General features: G+C 44.1%; 1 protein-coding gene across 1 annotated transcript in view; it reads left to right on the forward strand.

Annotated features, from left to right (window-relative positions):
- Positions 1–26,995, forward strand: part of LOC138662739 (rho GTPase-activating protein 20-like) — a 160,471-nt gene that overhangs the window by 80,578 nt on the left and 52,898 nt on the right. Inside the window, exons 2-4 of the mRNA XM_069748634.1 lie at positions 166–245; positions 19,640–19,807; positions 22,458–22,604. Of these exons, the coding sequence (XP_069604735.1) occupies positions 166–245; positions 19,640–19,807; positions 22,458–22,604 (395 nt within the window). The remainder of the gene's footprint in view (positions 1–165; positions 246–19,639; positions 19,808–22,457; positions 22,605–26,995) is intronic.

Below are 26,995 nucleotides of genomic sequence, written 5' to 3' on the forward strand. Positions count from 1 at the left end.
GGCAGCCTCTGCTTTAGGGCGCTGTGCTGGTTGATCACCTCTTGCTCTTGGCAGCTGATTATTTTATAGGGACTGCATATCTGTAGAACTAATGATATTCATCATGCTATCTATATCTAAATGATGTATAGGGAAATACTAATTACAGTATTTGCTTTTTTACAGAAAATGAGGGCCTCAGTACAAAGACGACGCTCTTCTTCTGCCATAACAAGGGCCCTGGACAGAACCAATCCCCATCCCAGGTATAGCGTTTACTAAAAACACTAATAATTCCTGTATGATATCTGTTACATCTATGAATCTATTTACAATATTATTATATAATACCTCTGAGTGAGTTAATGTTTGTCTACAGTGCCTCCAAAAAGTCTTCAAACCCTGCAAACTTTTCTACATTTTTTCACTGACAAATTTAAATGTACTACCTTGTGTTGATACCACATAAAATCCCAATAAAATTCATTTATGGAGCGCCCGCCAGGGCCATGGGGTACTTGGGCTGGGTCCGTCGGTTTTTCGGGGGGTTGTCATGGCAGCAGTGAACCGGTCCGTGGTCCTTTCTTATTTTCCTTCCCTGGCCGTCTGTCTTCACTGGCTTCGCCCTCCTGCCCTACGCCTCACACACACTGTCCCAAGCCAGCAGCCTCGGATCCTGTGGGGCGATGTCCTCCTGGTCCCCTTAATGCTATGTGGCTGCCTCTCACTCTTTCCACCCACACCCTCTGCCTAGTTCCCTCTCCAGCCTGAGATGGGGCCCTCCCTCAATAGGGTCCGCCCAGATCCCCTGGCCTGGAGTGGTGTGGTGTTGGATGCTAGTATGGGTCTCAGGTAGTGCCCCCTTCTTACCCGAGAGCGGAGTACCACACCTCTGGCTGAGGTGCAATACCTCTGTGGCGACTGGACCCTCAGGGGCGCCACATGTACGTTTTTGGGTATAATATGAAAAAATGTGGAAAATTTAAAATGGTATTAATACTTTTTCCAGGCATTGCATGTTTTGAGATAAGAGTTTAAACTCAGCTCACCTACAGGTGCTTCTTACAAAATAAGAATATATTCAACAAATTAATTTATTTCAGTTCCTCAATACAAAAAGTGAAACTCATATACTACAGTTAGGGCCAAAAATATTTGGACAGTGACACAAGTTTTGTTATTTTAGCTGTTTACAAAAACATGTTCAGAAATACAATTATATATATAATATGGGCTGAAAGTGCACACTCCCAGCTGCAATATGATAGTTTCCACATCCAAATCGGAGAAAGGGTTTAGGGATCATAGCTCTGTAATGCATAGCGTCCTCTTTTTCAAGGGACCAAAAGTAATTGGACAATGGACTCTAAGGGCTGCAATTAACTCTGAAGGCGTCTCCCTCGTTAACCTGTAATCAATGAAGTAGTTAAAAGGTCAGGGGTGGATTCCAGGTGTGTGGTTTTGCATTTGGAAGCTGTTGCTGTGAGCAGACAACATGCGGTCAAAGGAACTCTCAATTGAGGTGAAGCAGAACATCCTGAGGCTGAAAAAAAAGAAAAAATCCATCAGAGAGATAGCAGACATGCTTGGAGTAGCAAAATCAACAGTTGGGTACATTCTGAGAAAAAAGGAATTGACTGGTGAGCTTGGGAACTCAAAAAGGCCTGGGCGTCCACGGATGACAACAGTGGTGGATGATCGCCGCATACTTAATTTGGTGAAGAAGAACCCGTTCACAACATCAACTGAAGTCCAGAACACTCTCAGTGAAGTAGGTGTATCTGTCTCTAAGTCAACAGTAAAGACAAGACTCCATGACAGTAAATACAAAGGGTTCACATCTAGATGCAAACCATTCATCAATACCAAAAATAGACAGGCCAGAGTTAAATTTGCAGAAAAACACCTCAAGAAGCCAGCTCAGTTCTGGAAAAGTATTCTATGGACAGATGAGACAAAGATCAACCTGTACCAGAATGATGGGAAGAAAAAAGTTTGGAGAAGAAAGGGAACGGCACATGATCCAAGGCACACCACATCCTCTGTAAAACATGGTGGAGGCAACGTGATGGCATGGGCATGTATGGCTTTCAATGGCACTGGGTCACTTGTGTTTATTGATGACATAAGAGCAGACAAGAGTAGCCGGATGAATTCTGAAGTGTACCGGGATATACTTTCAGCCCAGATTCAGCCAAATGCTGCAAAGTTGATTGGACGGCGCTTCATAGTACAGATGGACAATGACCCCAAGCATACAGCCAAAGCTACCCAGGAGTTCATGAGTGCCAAAAAGTGGAACATTCTGCAATGGCCAAGTCAATCTCCAGATCTAAACCCAATTGAGCATGCATTTCACTTGCTGAAATCCAGACTTAAGACGGAAAGACCCACAAACAAGCAAGACCTGAAGGCTGCGGCTGTAAAGGCCTGGCAAAGCATTAAGAAGGAGGAAACCCAGCGTTTGGTGATGTCCATGGGTTCCAGACTTAAGGCAGTGATTGCCTCCAAAGGATTTGCAACAAAATATTGAAAATAAAAATATTTTGTTTGGGTTATGTTTATTTGTCCAATTACTTTTGACCTCCTAAAATGTGGAGTGTTTGTAAAGAAATATGTACAATTCCTACATTTTCTATCAGATATTTTTGTTCAGCCCTTCAAATTAAACGTTACAATCTGCACTTGAATTCTGTTGTAGAGGTTTCATTTCAAATCCAATGTGGTGGCATACAGAGCCCAACTCACGAAAATTGTGTCACTGTCCAAATATTTCTGGCCCTAACTGTATATAGAGTCATTACAAACAGAGTGATGTATTTCACGTGCTTCCTTTTGTTAATGTTGATGATTATGGCTTACAGACAATGAAACCCCAAAAGTAATTATCTCAGTAAATTAGAATGATTCACAAAAATCACCTGCAATAGCTTCTTAAGCATTTAAAAAGGTCCCTTAGTCTGTTTCAGTATCTCCACAATCATGGGGAAGACTGCTGACTAGTGTTGAGTGATACCGTCCGATATTTGAAAGTATCGGTATCGGATGGTATCAGCCGATATCCGAAAAATATCGGATATCGCCGATACCGATATCCAATACCAATACAAGTCAATGGGACATAAATATTGGAAGGTATCCTCTATGGTTCCCAGGGTCTGAAGGAGAGGAAACTCTCCTTCAGGCCCTGGGATACATATTCATGTGTAAAATAAAGAATAAAAATAAAAAATATTGATATACTTACCCTCGGACGCGCCCTGCTTGTTACCGCTGCAACCGCCATGCTTCCGTTCCTAAGAATGAGCGCGTTAAGGACCTTCGATGACGTCGCGGCTTGTGATTGGTCGCTGAGCGGTAACATGACTGCTCAGCGACCAATCACAAGCCGCGACGTCATCGAAGGTCCTTAACGCGCTCATTCTTAGGAACGGAAGCATGGTGGTTGCAGCGGTGACAAGCAGGGCGCGTCCGAGGGTAAGTATATCAATATTTTTTATTTGTATTCTTTATTTTACACATGAATCTTAATCCCGATACCGATTCCCGATATCACAAAAATATCGGAACTCGGTATCGGAATTCCGATACCGCAAATATCGTCCGATACCCGATACTTGCGGTATCGGAATGCTCAACACTACTGCTGACCTGACAGATTTTCAGAAGGCATCAGTGACACACTCCACAAGGAGGGGAAGCCACAAAAGGTCATTTCTAAAGAAGCCGGCTGTTCACAGAGTGCTGTATCCAAGCATATTAATGGAAAGTTGAGTGGAAAGAAAAAGTGTGGTAGAAAAAGGTGCACAAGCAACCGGGATAACCACAGCCTGGAAAGGAGGAAAGGATTGTTAAGAAAAGGCCATTCAGAAATTTGGGGGAGATTCACAAGGAGTGGACTGCGGCTGGAGTCATTGCTTCAAAAGCCGCCACACACAGACGTATCCAGGACATGGACCACAAGTGCTGCATTCCTTGTGTCAGCCACTCATGACCAATAGACAGAACCTGGGCCAAGGCGAAAAAGAACTGGACTGTTGCCAGTGGTCAAAGGTGTTTTCAGATGAAAGTAAAGTTTGCATTTCATTTGGAAATCAAGGTCCCAGAGTCTGGAGGAAGAGTGTAGAGGCCACAATCCAAGCTGCTGGAGGTCTGGTGTGAAGTTTCCACAATCAGTGATGGTTTGGGGAGCCATGTCATCTGCTGGTGTAGGTCCACTATGTTTTATCAAGACCAAAGTCAGTGCAGCCGTCTACCAGGAAATTTTAGAGCACTTCATGCTTCCCTCTGCCGACAACCTTTTTGGAGATGGGAATGTCATTCTCCAGCAGGACTTGGCACTTGTCCACACGGCCAAAAGTACCAATACCTGGTTTACAAACAACAGTATCACTGTGCTTGATTGGCAGCAAACTCGCCTGACCTTAACCCTATAGAGAATATATGGGGTATTGTCAAGAGGAAGATGTGACACCAGATCCAACAATGCAGACGAGCTGAAGGCTGCTATCAAAGCAACCTGGGCTTCCATAACCCCTCAGCAGTGCCACAGGCTGATTGCCTCCATGCCACACCGCATTGATGCAGTAATTGATGCAAAAGGAGCCCCGACCAAGTATTGAGTGCATTTACTGAACATACATTTCAGTAGGACAACATTTTGAATGTTAAAATATTTTTTTTCAAGCTGGTAGTAATGTCTCCCATCTTCCTGGAATATACGTCCCCCATTTTAGGCCCATCCTAGTATATATTGTCAGTAGGTAAGAATTTTTTTTTATTTTAATAGGCACATTGGGGTCATTAAAAAGCAGCCTCTTCAACATACAGTAACAATAACTGTTGCATTTTGTTTTACTGGTGGACAGCTCCTTTAACCCCTTTCTGCCATTAGACGTACTATTGCGTCCATGTGGGGTGGGCTTTACTTCCCAAGGACGCAATAGTACGTCATATGCGATCGGCAGCGCTCACGGGGGGAGCGCCGCCGATCGCGGCCGGGTGTCAGCTGTTTATCGCAGCTGACATCCGGCACTATGTGCCAGGAGCGGTAACGGACCGCCCCCGGCACATTAACTCCCGGCACACCGCGATCAAAGATGATCGCGATGTGCCGGCGGTACAGGGAAGCACCGCGCAGGGAGGGGGCTCCCTGCGGGCTTCCCTGAGCCCCCCGCAGCAACGCGATGTGATCGCGTTGCTGCGAGGGTCTCACCTCCCTCCCTGCTCCCTCCAGCCCCGGATCCAAGATGGCCGCGGATCCGGGTCCTGCAGGGAGGGAGGTGGCTTCACAGAGCCTGCTCAGAGCAGGCACTGTGAAGGCTGCAGCGCTGCATGTCAGATCAGTGATCTGACAGAGTGCTGTGCAAACTGTCAGATCACTGATCTGTGATGTCCCCCCCTGGGACAAAGTAAAAAAGTAAAAAAAAAAAATTTCAAATGTGTAAAAAAAAATAAAAAAAAATATTCCAAAATAATGAAAAAAAAAATAAAAATATTATTCCCATAAATACATTTCTTTATCTAAATAATAAAAAAAAAACAATAAAAGTACACATATTTAGTATCGCCGCGTCCGTAACGGCCCGACCTATAAAACTGGCCCACTAGTTAACCCCTTCAGTAAACACCGTAAGAAAAAAAAAAAAAAAACGAGGCAAAAAACAACGCTTTATTATCATACCGCCGAACAAAAAGTGGAATAACACGCGATCAAAAAGACAGATATAACTAACCATGGTACCGCTGAAAACGTCATCTTGTCCCGCAAAAAACGAGCTGCCATACAGCATCATCAGCAAAAAAATAAAAAAGTTATAGTCCTGAGAATAAAGCGATGCAAAAATAATTATTTTTTCTATAAAATAGTTTTTATCGTATAAAAGCGCCAAAACATAAAAAAAGATATAAATGAGGTGTCGCTGTAATCGTACTGACCCGAAGAATAAAACTGCTTCATCAATTTTACCAAACGCGGAACGGTATAAACGCCTCCCCCAAGAGAAATTCATGAATAATTCATGAAAAATGTCACGTGCCCGAAAATGTTACCAATAAAAACATCAACTCGTCCCGCAAAAACAAGACCTCACATGACTCTGTGGACCAAAATATAGAAAAATTATAGCTCTCAAAATGTGGTAACGCAAAAAATATTTTTTGCAATAAAAAGCGTCTTTCAGTGTGTGACGGCTGCCAATCATAAAAATCCGCTAAAAAAGTAAATCAAACCCCCCTTCATCACCCCCTTAGTTAGGGAAAAATTAAAAAAATGTATTTATTTCCATTTTCCCATTAGGGCTAGGGTTAGAGTTAGGGCTAGGGTTAGGGCTAGGGTTAGGGCTAGGGCTAGGGTTAGGGTTAGGGTTAGGGCTAGGGTTAGGGCTAGGGTTAGGGTTATGGTTAGGGCTAGGGTTAGGGTTAGGGTTAGGGCTAGGGTTAGGGCTAGGGTTAGGGCTAGGGCTAGGGTTAGGGTTAGGGCTAGGGTTAGGGCTAGGGTTAGGGCTAGGGTTAGGGCTAGGGTTAGGATTAGGGTTAGGGCTAGGGTTAGGGCTAGGGCTACAGTTTGGGTTGGGGCTAAAGTTACAGTTAGGGTTTAGATTACATTTACGGTTGGGAATAGGGTTGGGATTAGGGTTAGGGGTGTGTCAGGGTTAGAGATGTGGTTAGGGTTACTGTTGGGATTAGGGTTAGGGATGTGTTTGGATTAGGGTTTCAGTTATAATTGGGGGGTTTCCACTGTTTAGGCACATCAGGGGCTCTCCAAACGCGACATGGCGTCCGATCTCAATTCCAGCCAATTCTGCGTTGAAAAAGTAAAACAGTGCTTCTTCCCTTCCGAGCTCTCCCGTGTGCCCAAACAGGGGTTTACACCAACATATGGGGTATCAGCGTACTCAGGACAAATAGGACAACAACTTTTGGGGTCCAATTTCTCCTGCTACCCTTGGGAAAATACAAAACTCTGGGCTAAAACATATTTTTTGTGGGAAAAAAAAGATTTTTTATTTTCACGGCTCTGCGTTATAAACTGTAGTGAAACACTTGGGGGTTCAAAGTTCTCACAACACATCTAGATTAGTTCCCTGGGGGGTCTAGTTTCCAATATGGGTTCACTTGTGGGGGGTTTCTACTGTTTAGGTACATTAGGGGTTCTGCAAACGCAATGTGACGTCTGCAGACCATTCCATCTAAGTCTGCATTCCAAATGGCGCTCCTTCCCTTCTGAGCTCTGCCATGCGCTCAAACGTTGGTTTCCCCCAACATACGGGGTATCAGCGTACTCGGGACAAATTGGACAACAACTTTTGGGGTCGAATTTCTCCTCTTACCCTCGGGAAAATACAAAACTGGGGGCTAAAAAATAATTTTGGGGGGAAAGATTTTTTTTTTTTAATTTTCACGGCTCTGCGTTACAAACTGTAGTGAAACACTTGGGGGTTCAAAGCTATCACAACACATCTGAGTTCCTTAGGGGGTCTAGTTTCCAAAATGGTGTCACTTGTGGGAGGTTTCTACTGTTTAGGTACATTAGGGGCTCTGCAAATGCAATGTGACACCTGCAGACCATTCCATCTAAGTCCTCATTCCAAATGGAGCTCCTTCCCTTCCGAGCCCTCCCATGCGCCCAAACAGTGGTTCCCCCCCACATATGGGGTATCAGCGCACTCAGGACAAATTGGACAACAAATTGTGGGGTCGAATTTCTCCTGTTACCCTCGGGAAAATACAAAACTGGGGGCTAAAAAATAATTTTTGTGGGAAAAAATTTTTGTTTTATTTTTACGGCTCTCCATTATAAACTTCTGTGAAGCCCTTGGTGGGTCAAAGCGCTCAGCACACATCTAGATAAGTTCCTAAGGGGGTCTACTTTCCAAAATGGTGTCACTTGTGGGGGGTTTCTACTGTTTAGGTACATTAGGGGCTCTGCAAACGCAATGTGACACCTGCAGACCATTCCATCTAAGTCTGCATTCAAATGGCACTCCTTCCCTTCTGAGCCCTCCCATGTGCCCAAACAGTGGTTCCCCCCACATATGGTGTATCATCGCACTCAGGACAAATTGGGCAACAAATTTTGGGGTCCAATTTCTCCTGTTACCCTCAGGAAAATACAAAACTGGAGGCTAAAAAAATAATTTTTGTGGGAAAAAAATTTTGTTTTATTTTTACGGCTCTGCATTATAAACTTCTGTGAAGCACTTGGTGGGTCAAAGTGCTCACCACACCTCTAGATAAGTTCCTTAGGGGGTCTACTTTCCAAAATGGTGTCATTTGTGGGGGGTTTCAATGTTTAGGCACATCAGTGGCTCTTCAAACGCAACATGGCGTCCCATCTCAATTCCTGTCAATTTTGCTTTGAAAAGTCAAACGGCGCTCCTTCCCTTCCGAGCTCTCCCATCCGCCCAAACAGTGGTTTACCCCCACATATGGGCTATCAGCGTACTCAGGACAAATTGTACAACAACTTTTGGGGTCCAATTTCTTCTCTTACCCTTGGGAAAATAAAAAATTGGGGGCGAAAAGATAATTTTTGTGAAAAAATATGATTTTTTATTTTTACGGTTCTACATTATAAACTTCTGTGAAGCACTTGTTGGGTCAAAGTGCTCACCACACCTCTAGATAAGTTCCTTAGGGGGTCTACTTTCCAAAATGGTGTCACTTGTGGGGGGTTTCAATGTTTAGCCACATCAGGGGCTCTCCAAACGAAACATGGCGTCCCATCTCAATTCCAGTCAATTTTGCATTGAAAATTCAAATGTCACTCCTTCGCTTCCGAGCTCTGCCATGCGCCCAAACAGTGGTTTACCCCCACATGTGGGGTATTGGCATACTCAGGACAAATTGTACAGCAATGTTTGGGGTCCATTTTCTCCTGTTACCCTTGGTAAAATAAAACAAATTGGAGCTGAATTAAATTTTTTGTGAAAAAAAGTTAAATGTTCATTTTTATTTAAACATTCAAAAAATTCCTGTGAAGCACCAGAAGGGTTAATAAACTTCTTGAATATGGTTTTGAGCACCTTGAGGGGTGTAGTTTTTAGAATGGTGTCACACTTGGGTATTTTCTATCATATAGACCCCTCAAAATGACTTCAAATGAGATGTGGTCCCTAAAATAAAATGGTGTTGTAGAAATGAGAAATTGCTGGTCAACTTTTAACCCTTATAACTCCCTAACAAAAAAAAATTTTGGTTCCAAAATTGTGCTGATGTAAAGTAGACATGTGGGAAATGTTACTTATTAAGTATTTTGTGTGACATATCTCTGTGATTTAATTGCATAAAAATTCAAAGTTGGAAAATTGCGAAATTTTCATAATTTTCGCCAAATTTCCGTTTTTTTCACAAATAAACGCAGGTACTATCAAATAATTTTTACCATTGTCATGAAGTACAATATGTCACGAGAAAACAATGTCAGAATCACCAGGATCCATTGAAGCGTTCCAGAGTTATAACCTCATAAAGGGACAGTGGTCAGAATTGTAATAATTGGCCCGTCATTAACGTGCAAACCACCCTTAGGGGTAAAGGGGTTAATAAACAGCATGCAACAGTTTATTTCACTTTGCCAACCAGCAACATTTTTCAAGCACATTTTATTTTTTCTACAATCTAGTCAGGTCTTAAACGGGTTGAACGCTTTATGTTTATTTTTTTCCAGTGAATAAACACAAATTCATTATTTCTTGCAGGGTTTTTGTTTTAGGGTATTCATTGTATGGTAAAAAATCACCTGTGAGCATGATTCTGAGAGGTGCCAAAGTTTCATAGATTTTTTTTGGTCAAAAAATAAATGAAAATTTTGGATTGTGATGACATTTTTTAAGCACATTAACTATTTTATTTTAACATCCATTGATCTCTAAGGGCTTGTTTTATGCATAATGAGTTTTTATTTAAAGCAATTATGAGTACACTAGATGGTGGCCCGATTCTAACGCATCGGGTATTCTAGAATATGCATGTCCACGTAGTATATTGCACAACCCACGTAGTATATTGCCCAGCCAGATAGTATATTGCCCAGCCATGTAGTATATTGCCCAGTCACGTAGTATATTGCCCAGCCACGTAGTATATTGCCCAGCCACGTAGTATATTGCCCAGTCACGTAGTATATTGCCCAACCACGTAGTATATTGCCCAGCCACGTAGTATATTGGCCAGTCACGTAGTATATTGGCCAGTCACGTAGTATATTGGCCAGTCACGTAGTATATTGGCCAGTCACGTAGTATATTGCCCAGTCACGTAGTATATTGCCCAGTCACGTAGTATATTGCCCAGTCACGTAGTATATTTCCCAGCCACGTAGTATATTGCCCAACCACATAGTATATTGCCCAGCCACGTAGTATATTGCCCAGCGACGTAGTATATTGCCCAGCGACGTAGTATATTGCCCAGTGACATAGTATATTGCCCAGTGTCGTAGTATATTGCCCAGCCACGTAGTATATTGCCCAGTTACGTAGTATATTGCCTAGTGACATAGTACATTGCGCAGCCACGTAGTATATTGCCCAGTGACGTAGTATACAGCACAGAGCCATGTAGTATATTGCACATCAAAGTAGTATACAGCACAGAGCCACGTAGTATATTGGCCAGTCACATAGTATATTGCCCAGCTACGTAGTATATTGCCCAGCCACGTTTGTCACAGGTTAAAAATAAACATATACTCACCTTTCCGAGGGCCCCTTGTAGTCCACGGCAGCTTCCTGTCCCAGGGTTGTTATGAGCACAGGACCTGTGATGACGTCGCGGTCACATGACCGTGACGTCATGGCAGGTCCTTCTCGTGCAGGCGCGCAGGGCCTGTCATGACGTCGCGGTCACATGACTGTGACGTCATGGCAGGTCCTTCTCCCATGCCATCTTTGCCACCAGAACCTGCAACGGAAGATGGCGGCAGGCGCGAGCGGCTCAGCGGACTATGGAGGGTGAGTATAGCAGGTTTTTTTTTAAATTATTTTTAACATTACATTTTTTACTATTGATGCCGCATAGGCAGCGTCAATAGTAAAAAGTTGGGGACACACAGGGTTAATAGCGGCGGTAACGGAGTGCGTTACCCGCGGCATAACGCGGTCCGTTACCGCCGGCTTTAACCCTGTGTTAGCAGTGACCGGAGGGGAGTATGCGGGCGCCGGGCAGTGACTGCGGGGAGTAAGGAGCGGCCATTTTCTTCCGGACTGTGCCCGTCGCTGATTGGTCGCGGCAGCCATGACAGGCAGCTGTCGAGACCAATCAGTGAATGAATATCCATGACAGAAGGACAGACGGAAGTGACCCTTAGACAATTATATAGTAGAGTTGATGTTTTGATTTATTTTTATTGCATTTTTTAGAGAGGTGAGGTGCCCCAAAAAAACTTCTGGTATTTTCATTTTTTTATTCTCTTTATTACGTGACATATTTAATTTTATATTTTGATAGGTTTGATAGACCAAATTATTATGGATGGGGCAATATCAAATATGTTTATTTTTTTAATTATTTTTAATGGGGTAGAAGGAGGGTTGATTCAAAGATGTTTTTCTTTTTACTTTTTTTCTTTCATACTTTATTTTTTGAAACTGCAATTATCTAATCAATTGTTCTATATGCTGTAATTCCACAGTAATGCAGTATATAAGACAAATCACTTTTCCTATGAAGCTTAGCCTGTCACAGGTGAGCTAAAATGTCAGTAACAAGAGACTTCAAATGTATAGGTATAATGGTCCCTACATTAATATAGATGTATTAATCCTTAACTTGTCACAATAGTTTACTATACTTTATTAGCATAGCACATAATGTAGCATGTCAACTCTCAAGTTATGGATCTGTACAGGATCAGAACCAAGAATGATACATAAATACAAAACCAGAGCTAACACCAGTACTTGAATACATCCCCAGAACCACCATGAGTACATGAATACATCACCAGAACTATCATCAGTGTATGAATACATCACTATAACCACCATCAGTACATGAATACAGCACCTGAACCAACATCAGTACATGAATACAGCACCAGAGCCATCAGCAGTACATCAATACATCACTAGAACCATCATCAGTAAATTAATACAATCTTAGCTCAGCAATCAAGTACAATTACATGGCATGAACCTAGAGCTCCTAGTATGTAAGGGTATACTAGAAGTTGCTGTTGATTGATCGTGCATCAAGTGATTGACTGCCATTTTAGATTTGTTCACTATTATCATCCAGTGTAAATGCACCATAAAGAGTAACAAAATATTTGAAATATTTTTCATGTTTTATGCCCTTTAATTCAGTGCCGATTCGTGAGGTCTTGAGACCCCCACTAACTGATCAAAAGACCTCTTAGAAGTGCACAGCTCAGTAGACAGCAGCACACACAATGGAGCAGGGAGGCAGGCGATGGTCATAGGCTTTCTGTGCACTCCTGTCTTGTGATATGTGCACTTCTATGAGGTTTTTCGAGCTACCAACGGGGGGTTTCAGTATCTGGATTAGCATGAATGCCAAATACAGCCCTGCCCCTATAGCGTATATTCAGTCAGTGACAGTAACCGAGATGAATCCATCTGGTCTTGTTCCAAAGAATGATAATTTCCCGCTGTAGACAAATTACTGTATGGAAACAGCTGAAAGTCTTTTCATTCTGTTTATCAGACCTCTTTTGTATAAATGGTTCCTCATGGTGTTTATTTTGAGGTTAAGAGTTTCTGCGGAGCACTAACAGTCGGACACATGATCTTGATATCTTATTACAGTGTCGCACTGGCACGTTCTTCATATGTTTGTATGACATGTTTGGTGCATTGTGAAACTGGGAATGAATTTTCTTCTTGGAATCATACAAGGGAAAGTTGTTTAATAACACTTTACACTTTCCATCTGTTACAGAACCGCAAATTGAGATTAGCATAGAATGTTGTTAATTACGATTGTTAATAATAGTGTAATCTACGCTGCGCTCATTAGACAACACATTATCGTACACATTCTGCAATGTTTGAGATGGCTTTACTTACCGGGGTGCTAGGTCTGCATGAGGGGGTCTAGCTCCACAAAAATATAGGGATGATTGCAGCACAGAAAACTTAAAAAACATGTGTAATCAAGCACACGTGAATCTAATGCAGCATCCATTATTATTCACAAGAATCAAGTGACTTATTTATTGCATTGAATAAATACGAAGTTTTGACCTAAGGAAGTCGAAGCATTCCATTATTTTCTTTTATGGAATAAAAGAAGCTAAAGATGGGACTGGATGCAAAGGAACCGGATATATACAGGGGGTACGGAAAGTATTCAGACCCCTTTAAATTTTCCACTCTTTGTTTCGTTGCAGCCATTTGGTAAATTTAAAAAAAAAAATCATTTTTTCTCATTAATGTACACTCTGCACCCTATCTTGACTGAAAAAAACGGAAATGTAGTAATTTTTGTAAACTTATTAAAAAAGAAAAACTGAAATATCACATGGTCATAAATATTCAGACCCTTTGCTCAGACACTCATATGTAAGTCCCATGCTGTCCTTTTCCTTGTGATCCTCATTGAGATGGTTCTACTCCTTCATTGGAGTCCAGCTGTGTGTAATTAAACTGATAGGACTTGATTTGGAAAGGCGCACACCTGTCTATATAAGACCTCACAGCGCATGTCAGACCAAATGAGAATCATGAGGTCAAAGGAACTGGCCAAGGAGCTCAGAGACAGAATTGTGGCAAGGCACAGATCTGGCCAAGGTTACAACAGAATTTCTGCAGCACACAAGGTTCCTAAGAGCACAGTGGCCTCCATAAACCTAAATGGAAGAAGTTTGGGACCAGCAGAAGTCTTCCTAGACCTGGCCGTCCAGCCAAACTGAGCAATCATGGGAGAAGAGCCTTGGTGAGAGAGGTAAAGAAGAACCCCAAGATCACTGTGGCTGAGCTCCAGAGATGCAGTAGGGAGATGGGAGAAAGTTCCACAAAGTCAACTATCACTGCAGCCCTCCACCTGTCAGGCCTTTATAGCAGAGTGGCCCGACTGAAGCCTCTCCTCAGTGCAAGACATATGAATGCCTGCATAGAGTTTGCTAAAAAACACAGGACTCGCAGACTATGAGAAATAAGATTCTCCGGTCTGATGAGATGAAGATAGAGCTTTTTGGTGATAATTGTAAGCGGTATGAGTGGAGGAAACCAAGCACTGCTCATCACCTGCCCAATACAATCCCAACAGTGCAACATGGTGGTGGCAGCATCATGCTATGGGGGTGTTTTTCAGCTGCAGGGACAGGACGACTGGTTGTCATTTGTTTGAGTTTTCTTTTAAGGAAATTAAAAGTTAATTTTTTTAAGTGTTTTTTTGTTTGACATTTGGTTTTCACTGACTGATTGTCATTGAAGGAAACATGAATGCGGCCAAGTACAGAGATGATGGTTTCAGCCTCCAGCCTAGGGACAGAGGTTGGAGCTCCTGTGTTATCTCCAGAAGACCAGGAAAAAGGTCCGATATAGGTCGTGAGATATACGTAGACGATGTTACATAAGGAAGAACGTTTTAGGAGACCAACCTCAGATCAATGTGAGACAAAGATATATGAGTTGTGGAGGATCACATGTGCACATGGAGTGTAGGTTTCATCTATCACCTGGCAATAAATGAGTTTTCTCTGGGAGTTTTGCTCTCTGAGTGTGAGGGCTATGATCAGTAACGTGTCCGGCCATGTTACTGGGGAGCCAGGATCATCTCACATAACACATATGGAGCGCCCCCAGACACAGGGCCACGAGTTCTCGGTACCGGGCCTCTCTCTGGTTCGGTTCTGAGGCTGTCACGGTGGCTAGACCCGTTCCGCGATCCTGCTAAGGGGCGTCCAATAAAGGTAGTACAGTCTGTCAGGGATTCGTGATGCCACCTGTGGTGTTCGGTCAGGGTGACCGACGCTGCTGTGGGGTCCGCTGGGGTGATGGAATGGCAGCTGGATGGTATACTTTCCCACAGGTGAAGTATGTCCCCAGGGCTTCCCAGTAAGGTGGATGGTGATGGTGTAAGGTGCAGTCAATAACGAGGACACAAGGTTGCAGTCTCTTTACCTCTTTACTGAAGACTTCAGGATCCTCAATCCAGAGCACGCTTAACAGGGCTATCTGAGACCGGTCAGTCCGATGGGCACATCCAGAGTTCCCTTTGCAGGTGGAAATCGTTGCCTACCACTAGCGCCTGTGTATTGTAGTGCTACCCTCCTGAGCATTCGGAATAGTCCTCACAACTGCTGTTCTCGTTCGTTCGTTCTTTACAGCTCTCTCTCTCTTTAGTTCCAGATGTTACTAGTTTCTCGTCCCCCAGGTATGTTATAGCTAGGACGCACCCGTATGATGGGAAGGCTCGGAGCTCTTCCGGGACCCTAGAGACGCCCCTCTCCATGCGTTGCCCCCTATGTCTTCGTAGGAAATGTAAGGTAGACAGCCAACCTATAATTAACTGTCCTGCGGAGTTTGAAGTAAGGCCTAGAGTCAGTTACTCCCGCGGTGTTCCGGCCACCGGCTACGCGCCTCAGTAGGATGTTGCCTCGGTCTCACGGCACGACTCCTACTGGTTCTCCTTTGTGCTTGATCTCGTTTCTCACTGTTCCACAATATCCTTCCCTTCGTGTCTCTCTCTTAGGATACCGCCGCGGGGTGTGCAGGCGCGGTTCCTTAACGTTCTGCTCTGTTCGCTAGGCACCTGCCAGGTTCCCACGCCTGACAGGGACCCCCCTGTGTCTTCTCCCTGCAACACCCCCTGCCACGGGATGTTGCCTGAATCCAACCCAGTCAGCTTCTGACTAACTTCCTATCCAACCCCTAGTTTTACCAGTGTGAGGAGTGGCCCATTATATAAAGCCTTTTTCTCCCCCTAGTGGCCGGAGTGTGAAGTGTAATGTGTGCTGGTGATACCTGGTCAGAAGAACTCCTTTAGTGCCATCAGACGTACCATCACTCCCCTTAGTGGCAGAGCGTCATACTGCAACGACCAGGTCTCTGGGGCGCTGCACATACAGTAACTTCCTTTACTGGCGATACGTTAGCAGGAGGTGGAATATAGATGGCCACTAGAAATGGTGATTGTAACGCGATCGAGCACCTAATGAGAACATATCCGCGATATGGCAATGCTGCTTGTGCAGCTACTTATACAGCTCGTATTGGAGCAGCCATGCATTTTGTTAGGCACAGGGAAGAAATATTCATGATTTGCTCAACGTTCATTTTAAAACATTCATTTGCAGAAAGTGACAAATCTGCCACATGTGAACATGTCCTCACAGTGATTGTTAGCAAGTGTCGCTCACTGAGAGGATAGTCAGCGGCACACAGACACAGACATGTAGGCTCTAGGCCCTGCCAGCTGACAGACGTCACAGGGAACCTGACCGCTCGCATATACTTCCTGATCCACGGGCAGCATGTATCACATTGAGGCTGCATGATGTCAGCCATGGATGAGTAACTCTGAAACACTGCGGCATATCAAAGAAAAACATGGTTTAATAGTCGCTGCGGACTGAGGTGCACAGGAAGCTAGTCAGAGAGGCGGGTCAAGGTGCACAGGGGACTAGTCAGAGAGGCTGGTCCCTGGTGGCTTCTCCCTGCTCTCCTGTGTTCATGACATGCCTAGAGAAAAGATGCCATTTTAAAGGGAACCTGTCAGTTGATTCATGCTGCTCAAGCCACGGACAGCATTAATCACAGCGTGGCAGCCAGGTGTATTACTCTCTGGAACACTGGCGTTCCTGAGAAATGACCGCATACTGTGAAGATCCAGCTGGATATCATAGTCGGAAACTAGTCTGGCCGGCTCTTCTCATCGCTGCCGCAGGTGACTGACTGGTCTCTTACTATGTGCACATGAAAAGAGACCTATCAGTCACCTGAAGCGGCACTGGGAAGAGCCGGCCATTGGTGGACCTACACGACCTGTCTCGTCTCGGGCTCTCGTCTTCAGCCGGATCTTTAAACTATATTTTCTCTGAAACACCAGTGCATTTATGAGAATAATATACGGTAAATGATGGCAATCCCGCAGCTAGACAAAAATTCATGGTGCCCGTGACATGGGCAGCATGAATCACCAGACAGGTTCCCTGTAAGGTATTCAGCTGAGTACCATTAGGAAACAAGTCTTGTTCAAGGATAGTGCAAGGTCAGATTGTTAGCGCTAAAGATAAGGTTATAAAATGCGTGAAGGGAATTGTTCTTTTCCTGTTGTTTCAGTATCACGCTCTGAAGGACTCGGTGCCCAGCACATCCTGTTGGGTTTCCAGCAGAAATTCTCCTCAGATAAAATCTTCATCATAGTTTCTTGTTCTCGCCAATTCTCATTTTAGAACAGGGGCCGAGTCCTAACTCTGTGCAGTCCCCAGGGTACCAAATAGTAGACATGGAAGACTGCCTGTTCTTCTGGCTGGTTACTTCTTCCAGCCTGGAGACCAGTCCTTAAAATGATCCTACCTTTTCCTGTAAACTACTTTGATATTTAGACCCTTAACCTTATGTTCTGTCCTTCCAACATTTTCCAAATTTTGTGGCTGTTCATTTTTAGAGTTATTTATTAAAGCAATGGAAAAATATATCAGGTTGTGCCAGGATGTTCTCGAGAGATTATGAGACACTTCATTCATATGTTTCTCAAAATAGATGTCTTAGTGGAATAGCTGATGACGAGAAAATGTGAGAATGAAGAAGCGAAACGTTCCTTGTCTGTATTTACAAGTAGAAGCAAATCCTGAGCAGAGTTGGTCCGAGAGACTAATGTAGTTGGTCCGAGAGACTAATGTAGTTGGTCTGAGGGACTAATGTAGTTTGTCCGAGGGACTAAGGTAGTTGGTCCGAGGGACTAATGTAGTTGGTCCAAGAGACTAATGTAGTTGGTCCGACAGACTAATGTAGTTGGTCCGACAGACTAATGTAGTTGGTCCGAGGGACTAATGTGGTTTGTCCAAGACCAAGAGACCTAATGTAGTTGGTCCGAGAGACTAATGAATGAGAGTTCCATAGTCTCACTGCTCTTACAGTAAAGAACTTTGCTGGAACTGTAGGTTTCTGTTCCCCAATCCATTTCAGGGTAGTTGAAGTCCCATAATAATGACTTTCCCTTGAGTCGCAGCTTCATCTATTTGCTTTACGAGGATATTCTCCATTGCTTCCATTATATTTGGAGATTTATAACAAACCCCTATCAGTAATTTATTATTTTTTCCCCCTCCCCTTATCTCCACCCACAGGGACTCTACATTTTCATTAGATTCACCTATATTATCACGCAGGATGGGTTTTAAGGATGATTTTACATATAGACACACCCCACCCCCTCGCTTATCTGTATGGTCATTTCTGAACAGACTATAACCCTGCAAGTTAACAGCCCAGTCATGGCTCTCATCCAGCCATGTCTCAGATATCCCCACCATGTCATAATTATGCTCCAACAACATTAGTTCTAATTCGTCCATTTTGTTGGCGAGGCTTCAGGCATTAGTATACATGCACTTGATGTTCCTCTCTGTACCTCTGTAGTTGGTCCGAGAGACTAATGTAGTTGGTCCGAGAGACTAATGTAGTTGGTCCGAGAGACTAATGTAGTTGGTCCGAGAGACTAATGTAGTTGGTCCGAGAGACTAATGTAGTTGGTCCAAGAGACTAATGTAGTTGGTCCGAGAGACTAATGTAGTTGGTCCGAGAGACTAATGTAGTTGGTCCGAGGGACTAATGTAGTTGGTTCGAGAGACTAATGTAGTTGGTCCGAGGGACTAATGTAGTTGGTTCGAGAGACTAATGTAGTTGGTCGGAGGGACTAATGTAGTTGGTCCGAGAGACTAATGTAGTTGCCATTTTGGAGGCCTTCCTATGAAGCAAAGTGAGCTGAGTGTAGGAATGGATCATGTCGGACCACTGCAGGAGCAGGTATGCCCCGTGACCCCGGAGTGGTGCCTTTCATTTTAGGCTGGACATGTGGTATTGAAAATGGAATTATGAATATTTAGTGTGAGACAGGCTCAGGAACTTTTTATTTCAGAAATGTAATTCATGCAATTCACAGTTGTCCCAAGAATGTCCTAACAGGACTGCAGAGAGGATGCTGTCCTTAACTGCCATTCATATCCCACCCGGCAGTGGAATGATGTTGTGCCTGGTCCGGTACGGTGAGAGCAGCTGTTCTTCTATGTATAATGTTCTCCATATCGTATTCACATTCATTCTGTTGAAGGAACACTAAATCTGAAAGTTAAAAGAAAACTCAGGCGCCCCTTCGGTTTGTCAGTCTGCACCGTTCTCTGTATGATTCTGAAGCAACCATTGCTGATGAGTCCTGCAGAGAACATAGGGGTTAGTTTTATGCCAATCTGCTCCATTTTTGCATTGTGACCACCTGATGGGTGCTCCTAGGTAATATATGAAGTTTAACAATCATTGTGTTCTAGAAAAGAGCTGGCAGGGGAGAGGCTCCTGCTGCAGCTAGTTGTCTCACAGCCAGACACAGGACAGTCAGGAGGAAAGAAAAAGCGGAAAAAAAGGGAGGATTCAGAGGAGAAGAGTCAATGTTTTATACTTTTTTGTTTAGTGTTTCTAGTCTAGTAGTACTGTATATACCAGCAGTAATGCTCTATGTTATGCTGATTTCCCAGGGAGGTCCATCTGCTACCTGGCCGTTCTGACAATGGACTTCTCCTCGGAGCTTTCTGTGGCCCCAACATGTTCATCCTGAGAGAAAAAGTGCATCTGTCGAGTGGATGGAGGACGCAAGAGAGACATCTGTTCCTATTCACTGACTCCCTGATTATCGCCAAGTCCAAGTGAGCAAGTCCAACATGATTATCCTACTAATTATATCTACTATGTGTGCAAATCTCTATATGTTCTATTATATATTACACAGTGTCCGCTCGTTGTATATACTGCTGCCGCCTATTACACAGCCGTCTCTTGTTAGGATAATAAGTATTTGATACTCTGACGATTTTGCAAGTCTCCCACCTACAAAGAATGGAGAGGTCTGTAATTTTTATCGTAGGTACACATCACCTGTGAGAGATAGAATCTAATAAATAAAAACCAGAATATCACATTGTAGGATTTTTACATCATTAATTTGCATTTTATTGCATGAAATAAGTATTTTATCGCTGATCAACCAGGAAGAATTCTGGCTCTCACAGACCTGTTAGTTTTTCATTAAGAAGCCTCCTACTCTGCATAATTACCTGTATAAAATACACCTGTCCACACACTCAATCACACTCCAACCTCTCCACCATGGCCAAGACCAAACAGCTGTCTAAGGACACCAGGGACAAAATTGTAGACCTGGACAAGGCTGGGATGGGCTACAGGACAATGGGCAAGCAGCTTAGTGCGAAGGCAACAATTATCAGAGAATGGAAGTGACACATGACTGTCAATCTTGCTCTATCTGCGCCTGCAAGATCTCTCCTTATGGGGTAAAGATGATTCTGAGAAAGGTCAGGAATCTGCCTAGCACTACACAGCAGGACCTGTACAGATACAGAATATTAGTTACATCCAGTGACCATCTCGTCTGATCAGAGTTGGTGTATGATTTTTCTTCTCCATCTGGTCAGACCTTCATGTCGACATCTCTTGTCACGACTCGACTTATCACGACGATCATCACAGCCCTGAAAATAACAAGGTCACATATATTGTATATATACATTTGTACCCCACCATTAATATACTATTAGCCAGGCAGTAGTAAACCTATAACGTGATAAGCAGCACATAGCCTAAAGGTACCGTCACACTTAGCGACGCTGCAGCGATACCGACAACGATCCGGATCGCTGCAGCGTCGCTGTTTGGTCGCTGGAGAGCTGTCACACAGACCGCTCTCCAGCGACCAACGAGCCCGAGGTCCCCGGTAACCAGGGTAAACATCGGGTAACTAAGCGCAGGGCCGCGCTTAGTAACCCGATGTTTACCCTGGTTACCATCGTAAAAAAACAAACAGTACATACTTACATTCAGCTGTCTGTCCCTTGCCGTCTGTTTGCTGCACTGACTGCTGGCCGCAAAGTGAAAGCAGAGCACAGCCACAGCGGTGAGTCACCGCTGTGTGACTCACCGCTGTGCTGTGCTTTCACTTTCACTTTGCGGCCAGCAGTCAGTGCAGGAAATAGACGGCAAGTGACAGACAGCTGAATGTAAGTATGTACTGTTTGTTTTTTTACGATGGTAACCAGGGTAAACATCGGGTTACTAAGCGCGGCCCTGCGCTTAGTTACCCGATGTTTACCCTGGTTACCAGTGAAGACATCGCTGAATCGGTGTCACACACACCGATTCAGCGATGTCTGCGGGGAGTCCAGCGACGAAATAAAGTTCTGGACTTTCTTCCCCGACCAGCGACAGCACAGCAGGGGCCTGATCGCTGCTGCCTGTCACACTGGACGATATCGCTAGCGAGGACGCTGCAACGTCACGGATCGCTAGCGATATCGTCTAGTGTGACGGTACCTTTAGTCCCGGTCCTGTGTCATCCTCCCCCCATTGATTATAAGTCCCTGATAGCGTCATAATGAATCAGGGGGTGGGAGAAGACGTTATCAGGATCTTCTAATGAGGTGGACAGTGGGGAGGATGCTATCAGGAATCCAGCTAAAGTTGGACCTTGGCCCCACCTGCATGTTGGTCAGATTATGGGCCCTTGTAGAGTTCTAAATCCCCCCCATATAATGATGTCCCTTCACACGATTTAGTGGCTGCAACAATAGGTAATCAATATCAGTGTAATGGAAAACCCCTTTAAAGGGAATCTGTCAGTGATCATTCTTCCTAAGCCACAGGTCATAGCAAGCTGAATAAAATGACACCTTGATATCTGCGATCTGAGGTCTTATTCCAGAGAAATCCACATGAGATGTAAATGAGCTGTCCAGATCTCTGGGCCGGACATAGATCTCCCTGAGGATCTGCCCCCAGATATTATTATAAATGACAGGTGGTGTTACCAGTGTGAGACCTGTAATGACTGACAGTCCGCTCTCCTGATCTACAGGTCTCACACTGGTAATGCCCACCTGTCATTGACAATTACCTCTGGATCTGAATCCTCAGGGAGATCTATGTCCGGCACATTTAGAGAACTGTGGATTTGTTGAGATTAAGACATCAGATCACAGATATCAAGATATCACTTTACTCAGCTTTCTCTGACCTATGTGCCCATATAGACGGCTTAGGAGGGTTGATCCTACTGACATGTGCCCTTTAAGCATGACTGTGTTATGTGGATCCATAATATGGCCATGTGCATAGACCATAATCCCAATGGCTTCTATTTGAATGCTTAAGTATGAAATAGCAGATAGAAAAGTATAAAGTGTATAGCTACATATCACCGATCAACTCCGTAACATTGATCCTATACGTAATCTGTTCATTTCCGTGTGCTCCATGAATTTCGACTCTCCTTTTTCCCTCAAGGTCCTCTAGCATGAAGCTTAAGAGACAAGTGCGGCTGAATGAGATGTGGCTCTCAACATTCCTTGGAGAAGTGTCGGAAAAAAAGCATTGGCCCGAAGACTCCTTTGTGCTTGGCTGGCCCACGACAAACTATGTGGTCACATTTAGGTACAGTCATTACAGCCGTGGGGCAAAAGTCGCACTCATGATTCACTTAAATGGAACCAGTCATGTCGAAAAACGTTAATCTGCAGGTTAGTAGCAGTTTAAAGCTGCTTTGCCGTCGCACTGAAAGCCCAGCTCCTGGGAGGAAATGAACTTTCTTCCTCCCAGCAGCCTCTGGCTTTCAGTCATAGATGACCTCTCAGTGCATAGTGATCAGCGGGTGTAACCTCACCACCGTACTGACTACCAGCCAGTTAGCACTGATGCACCGTACAGCCGGCTGTCAGTCAGTGCCCGGGTCTGGTTACAGCCGCTGCTCACTATGCACTGTGCTCAGACTGAAAGCCGGAGGCTGGCCACAGGAATTAAGTTCACTTCCTTCCGGTAGCCAGATTTTCAGAAAACTCTTAACCTGCAGATTAACCGCACATTTCTAGGCTAATAACATTTTTTGTCATTACATGTTATCTATAAAGGGAATCTTTGAAAAGAGAAAAAAAGAACAGGCCATACGACGGGGATCACCAAAGACACGGATATGACATATATCCCTATAAAGGGAATCTGTCACCATGCTTTTCCTACCCTCTCTGAGAGCAGAATAATGTAGGGCCATAGATCCTGATTCCAGAGATGTCACTTACTTTAGTTGTTGCTGCAGTTTTGATAAAATCACTGTTTTATCTGCTGCATATCCACTAGTACTTTGAATGCTGAGCTCTTTGCTCTTTATAACCCCGCCCACATCAGTGATTAATGGCTTTCTGAGTACACTGCATAGGCAGAAAGCTGCCAATCAGTGGTAAGGGTTGGGTTACACAAATGATCTGGACTGTCTGGCACATGACACTTAGGCCCATAGTGATAATCTCCAGCTGATAAAACTTTGATTTTATCAAAACTACAGCAAGCAGCCCAGTAAGTGACACAGCACTGGAATCAGGGACATTATGCTGCGCTCAGATTAGATGGCAAAAACTTTGTGACAGAGTCCCTATAAATATAAAGTAATATTCAGAAGATAGTCAGTTCAAACACTAGATTATTACAAGGGATGGTGGCCACTCCTATGTTACACAGGATGGAAGCCTCTCATATATATACGGGGTGGAGGCCTCTCCTATATTACACAGGATGGAGGCCACTCATATGTTACACAGGATGGAGGCCTCTCCTATATTACTCAGAATGGAGGCCTCTCCTATATTACACGGGATCGAGGCCTCTCCTATATTACTCAGGATGGAGGCCTCTCCTATATTACACAGGATGGGGGCCTCTCCTATATTACACAGGATGGGGGCCTGTCCTATATTACTCAGGATGGAGGCCTCTCCTATATTACACGGGATGGAGGCCTCTCCTATATTACTCAGGATGGAGGCCTCTCCTATATTACACGGGATGGAGGCCTCTCCTATATTACACAGGATGGAGGCCTCTCCTATATTACTCAGGATGGCGGCCTCTCCTATATTACACGGGATGGAGGCCTCTCCTATATTACTCAGGATAGAGGCCTCTCATATATATACGGGGTGGAGGCCTCTCCTATATTACACAGGATGGGGGCCTCTCCTATATTACACAGCATAGAGGCCTCTCCTATATTACACGGGATGGAAGCCTCTCCTATATTACACAGGATGGAGGCCACTCATATATTACACGGGATGGAGACCTCTCCTATATTACACGGCGTGATGGCCACTCATATATTACACGGGATGGAGGCCACTCATATATTATACGGGATGGAGGCCACTTATATATTACATAGGATGGTGGCCACTCATATATTACATGGGATGGAGGCCTCTCCTATATTACAAAGGATGGGGGCCTCTCCTATATTAGACGGGATGGAGGCCTCTCCTATACTACACAGGATGGAGGCCTCTCCTATATTACACAGGATGGTGGCCACTCATATATTACACGGGATGGAGGCCACTCATATATTACACAGGATGGAGGCCTCTAATATATTACACAGAATTTAGGCCTCTAATATATTACACACGATGGAGGCCACTCATATATTACACAGAATGGAGACCTCTCATATATTACATGGGATGATGGCCACTCATATATTACACGGAATGGAGACTGCTCATATATTACACAGGATGGTGGCCTCTCATATATTACACGGGATGGAGGCCACTTATGTATTACACGGGATGGTGGCCTCTCATATATTACATGGGATGGAGGCCTCTCATATATTACACGGGATGGAGGCCTCTCCTATATTACACGGGATGGTGGCCTCTCCTATATTACATGGGATAGAGGCCTCTCGTATATTACACGGGATGGAGGCCTCTCATATATTACACGGGATGGAGGCCTATCCTCAAATTCGTTTGCACAGAGGAGTGAGAGGCCGAAGTTGCAAGTTCTCCTAGATTGACAGTTACAGTTCTCCATAGAATATTATGAGCACCAACTGTCATCTCCCATCTCAGTAATGGGAAAATCTATATTCACTATATACAGATTATACCCGTAACTTAAGAATTTTGAGAGTGAAGGATCTGTCCAAAGAAGCAGATTCCCCTGATGAGATACATTACAAAGTTTCTTATTTTCACCAGAACTATTGATTTACTAGATGGTGGCCCGATTCTAACGCATCGGGTATTCTAGAATATGTATAGTAGTATATAGCACAGCCCATGTAGTATATACACAGCCCACGTAGTATATACACAGACAGCCACGTAGTATATAGCACAGCCCACGTAGTATATAGCACAGCCCGTGTAGTATATTGCCCAGCCACGTAGTATTTTGCACAACCACGTTGTATATAACACAGCCCACATAGTATATTGCACAGCCACGTAGTATATAGCACAGCCCACGTAGTATACAACACAGCCACGTAGTATATTGCTCAGCCATGTAGTTTATTGCACAGCCACGTAGTATATAGCACAGCCCACGTAGTATATAGCACAGCCACGTAGTATATAGCACAGCCACGTAGTATATTGCTCAGCCACGTAGTATATTGCACAGCCACATAGTATATAGCACAGTGATGTGGTATATTACACAGCCACATAGTATATAACACAGGCCACGCAGTATATAACACAACCCATGCAGTATATAACACAGCCCATGTAATATATAACAGCCACGTACTATTTTGCACAGCTATGTAGTATATAACACAGCCACGTAGTATATAGCACAGCCACGTAGTATATTGCAGTCATGTAGTATATAACACAGCCCACATAGTATATAGCACAGAGACGTAGTATATAGCACAGCCCATGTAGTATATAGCACAGCCCACATATTATATAACACAGGCCACGTAGTATATAGCACAGCCCACGTAGTATATAGCACAGCCCACGCAGTATATAACACAGCCCATGCAATATATAACACAGCCCAGGTAGTATATAGCAATATGGGCACCATATCCCTGTTAAAAAAGTAATTTAAATAAAAAATAGTTATATACTCACCTTCCGGCGGCCCCCGGATCCAGCCCAGGCATTTAGCGATGCTCCTCGCCAAGCTCCGGTCCCAAAAATGCATTGCGGCAATAACCCGTGATGATGCTACGCCATCATCTCGCGAGACCGCTATGTGATCTTGAGTCGTTGCCGCAATGCATTCCTGGGACCGGAAGGTGAGAATATAATGATTTTTTATTTTTTTTATTATTTTTAACATTAGATCTTTTTACTAATGATGCTGCATAGGCAGCATCAATAGTAAAAAGTTGGTCACACTTACAGGGTTAATAGCAGCGTTAACGGACTGCGTTACACAGCGTTATGCCACGGTGTAACGCAGTCCGTTTAACGGACTGCTAAAACGCTATGGGGGCACTGACTGGGGAGTATGGAGGGGGCACTGACTGGAGGGGCGTAGGAAGGGGCGACTTCGCGGCCAGACTGTGCCCATAGCTGACGAATCAGCAACGTGGGATTTCCGTAACAGACAGAAGTGACCCTTAGACAATTATATAGATAGATGAGATTAAAAGAAAATTAAGTGACTTTACTAGTGCTCTCCCTGTGTGGCCCCAGCACATACATTCACATGTAAATAAAGATATATGTGTATACAGTATATACACGTGACCCCGGGACGTCTTTCATTAATAAGCAGCACATTGCATTTATAGGGCGATCCTCCTCTCTGTAGAGAATAAAGGAATAAAACACAATGTTCAGGTCAATGAAGAGAAAGACAAAAAGAACCTTGGTGAGAAGTAAGACTGAGATCAAGAGAAGGAAGTGCAGACTGGACAGGGCTGAGAATAGCCGCAGGAAGATAGCCGCAGGAAGGTAGCCGCAGGAAGGTAGCCGCAAGAAGGTAGCCGCAGGAAGATAGCCGCAGGAAGATAGCTGCACGAA

This window comes from Ranitomeya imitator, chromosome 2, assembly GCF_032444005.1.
Source record: "Ranitomeya imitator isolate aRanImi1 chromosome 2, aRanImi1.pri, whole genome shotgun sequence".
Lineage (NCBI taxonomy): Eukaryota > Metazoa > Chordata > Amphibia > Anura > Dendrobatidae > Ranitomeya > Ranitomeya imitator.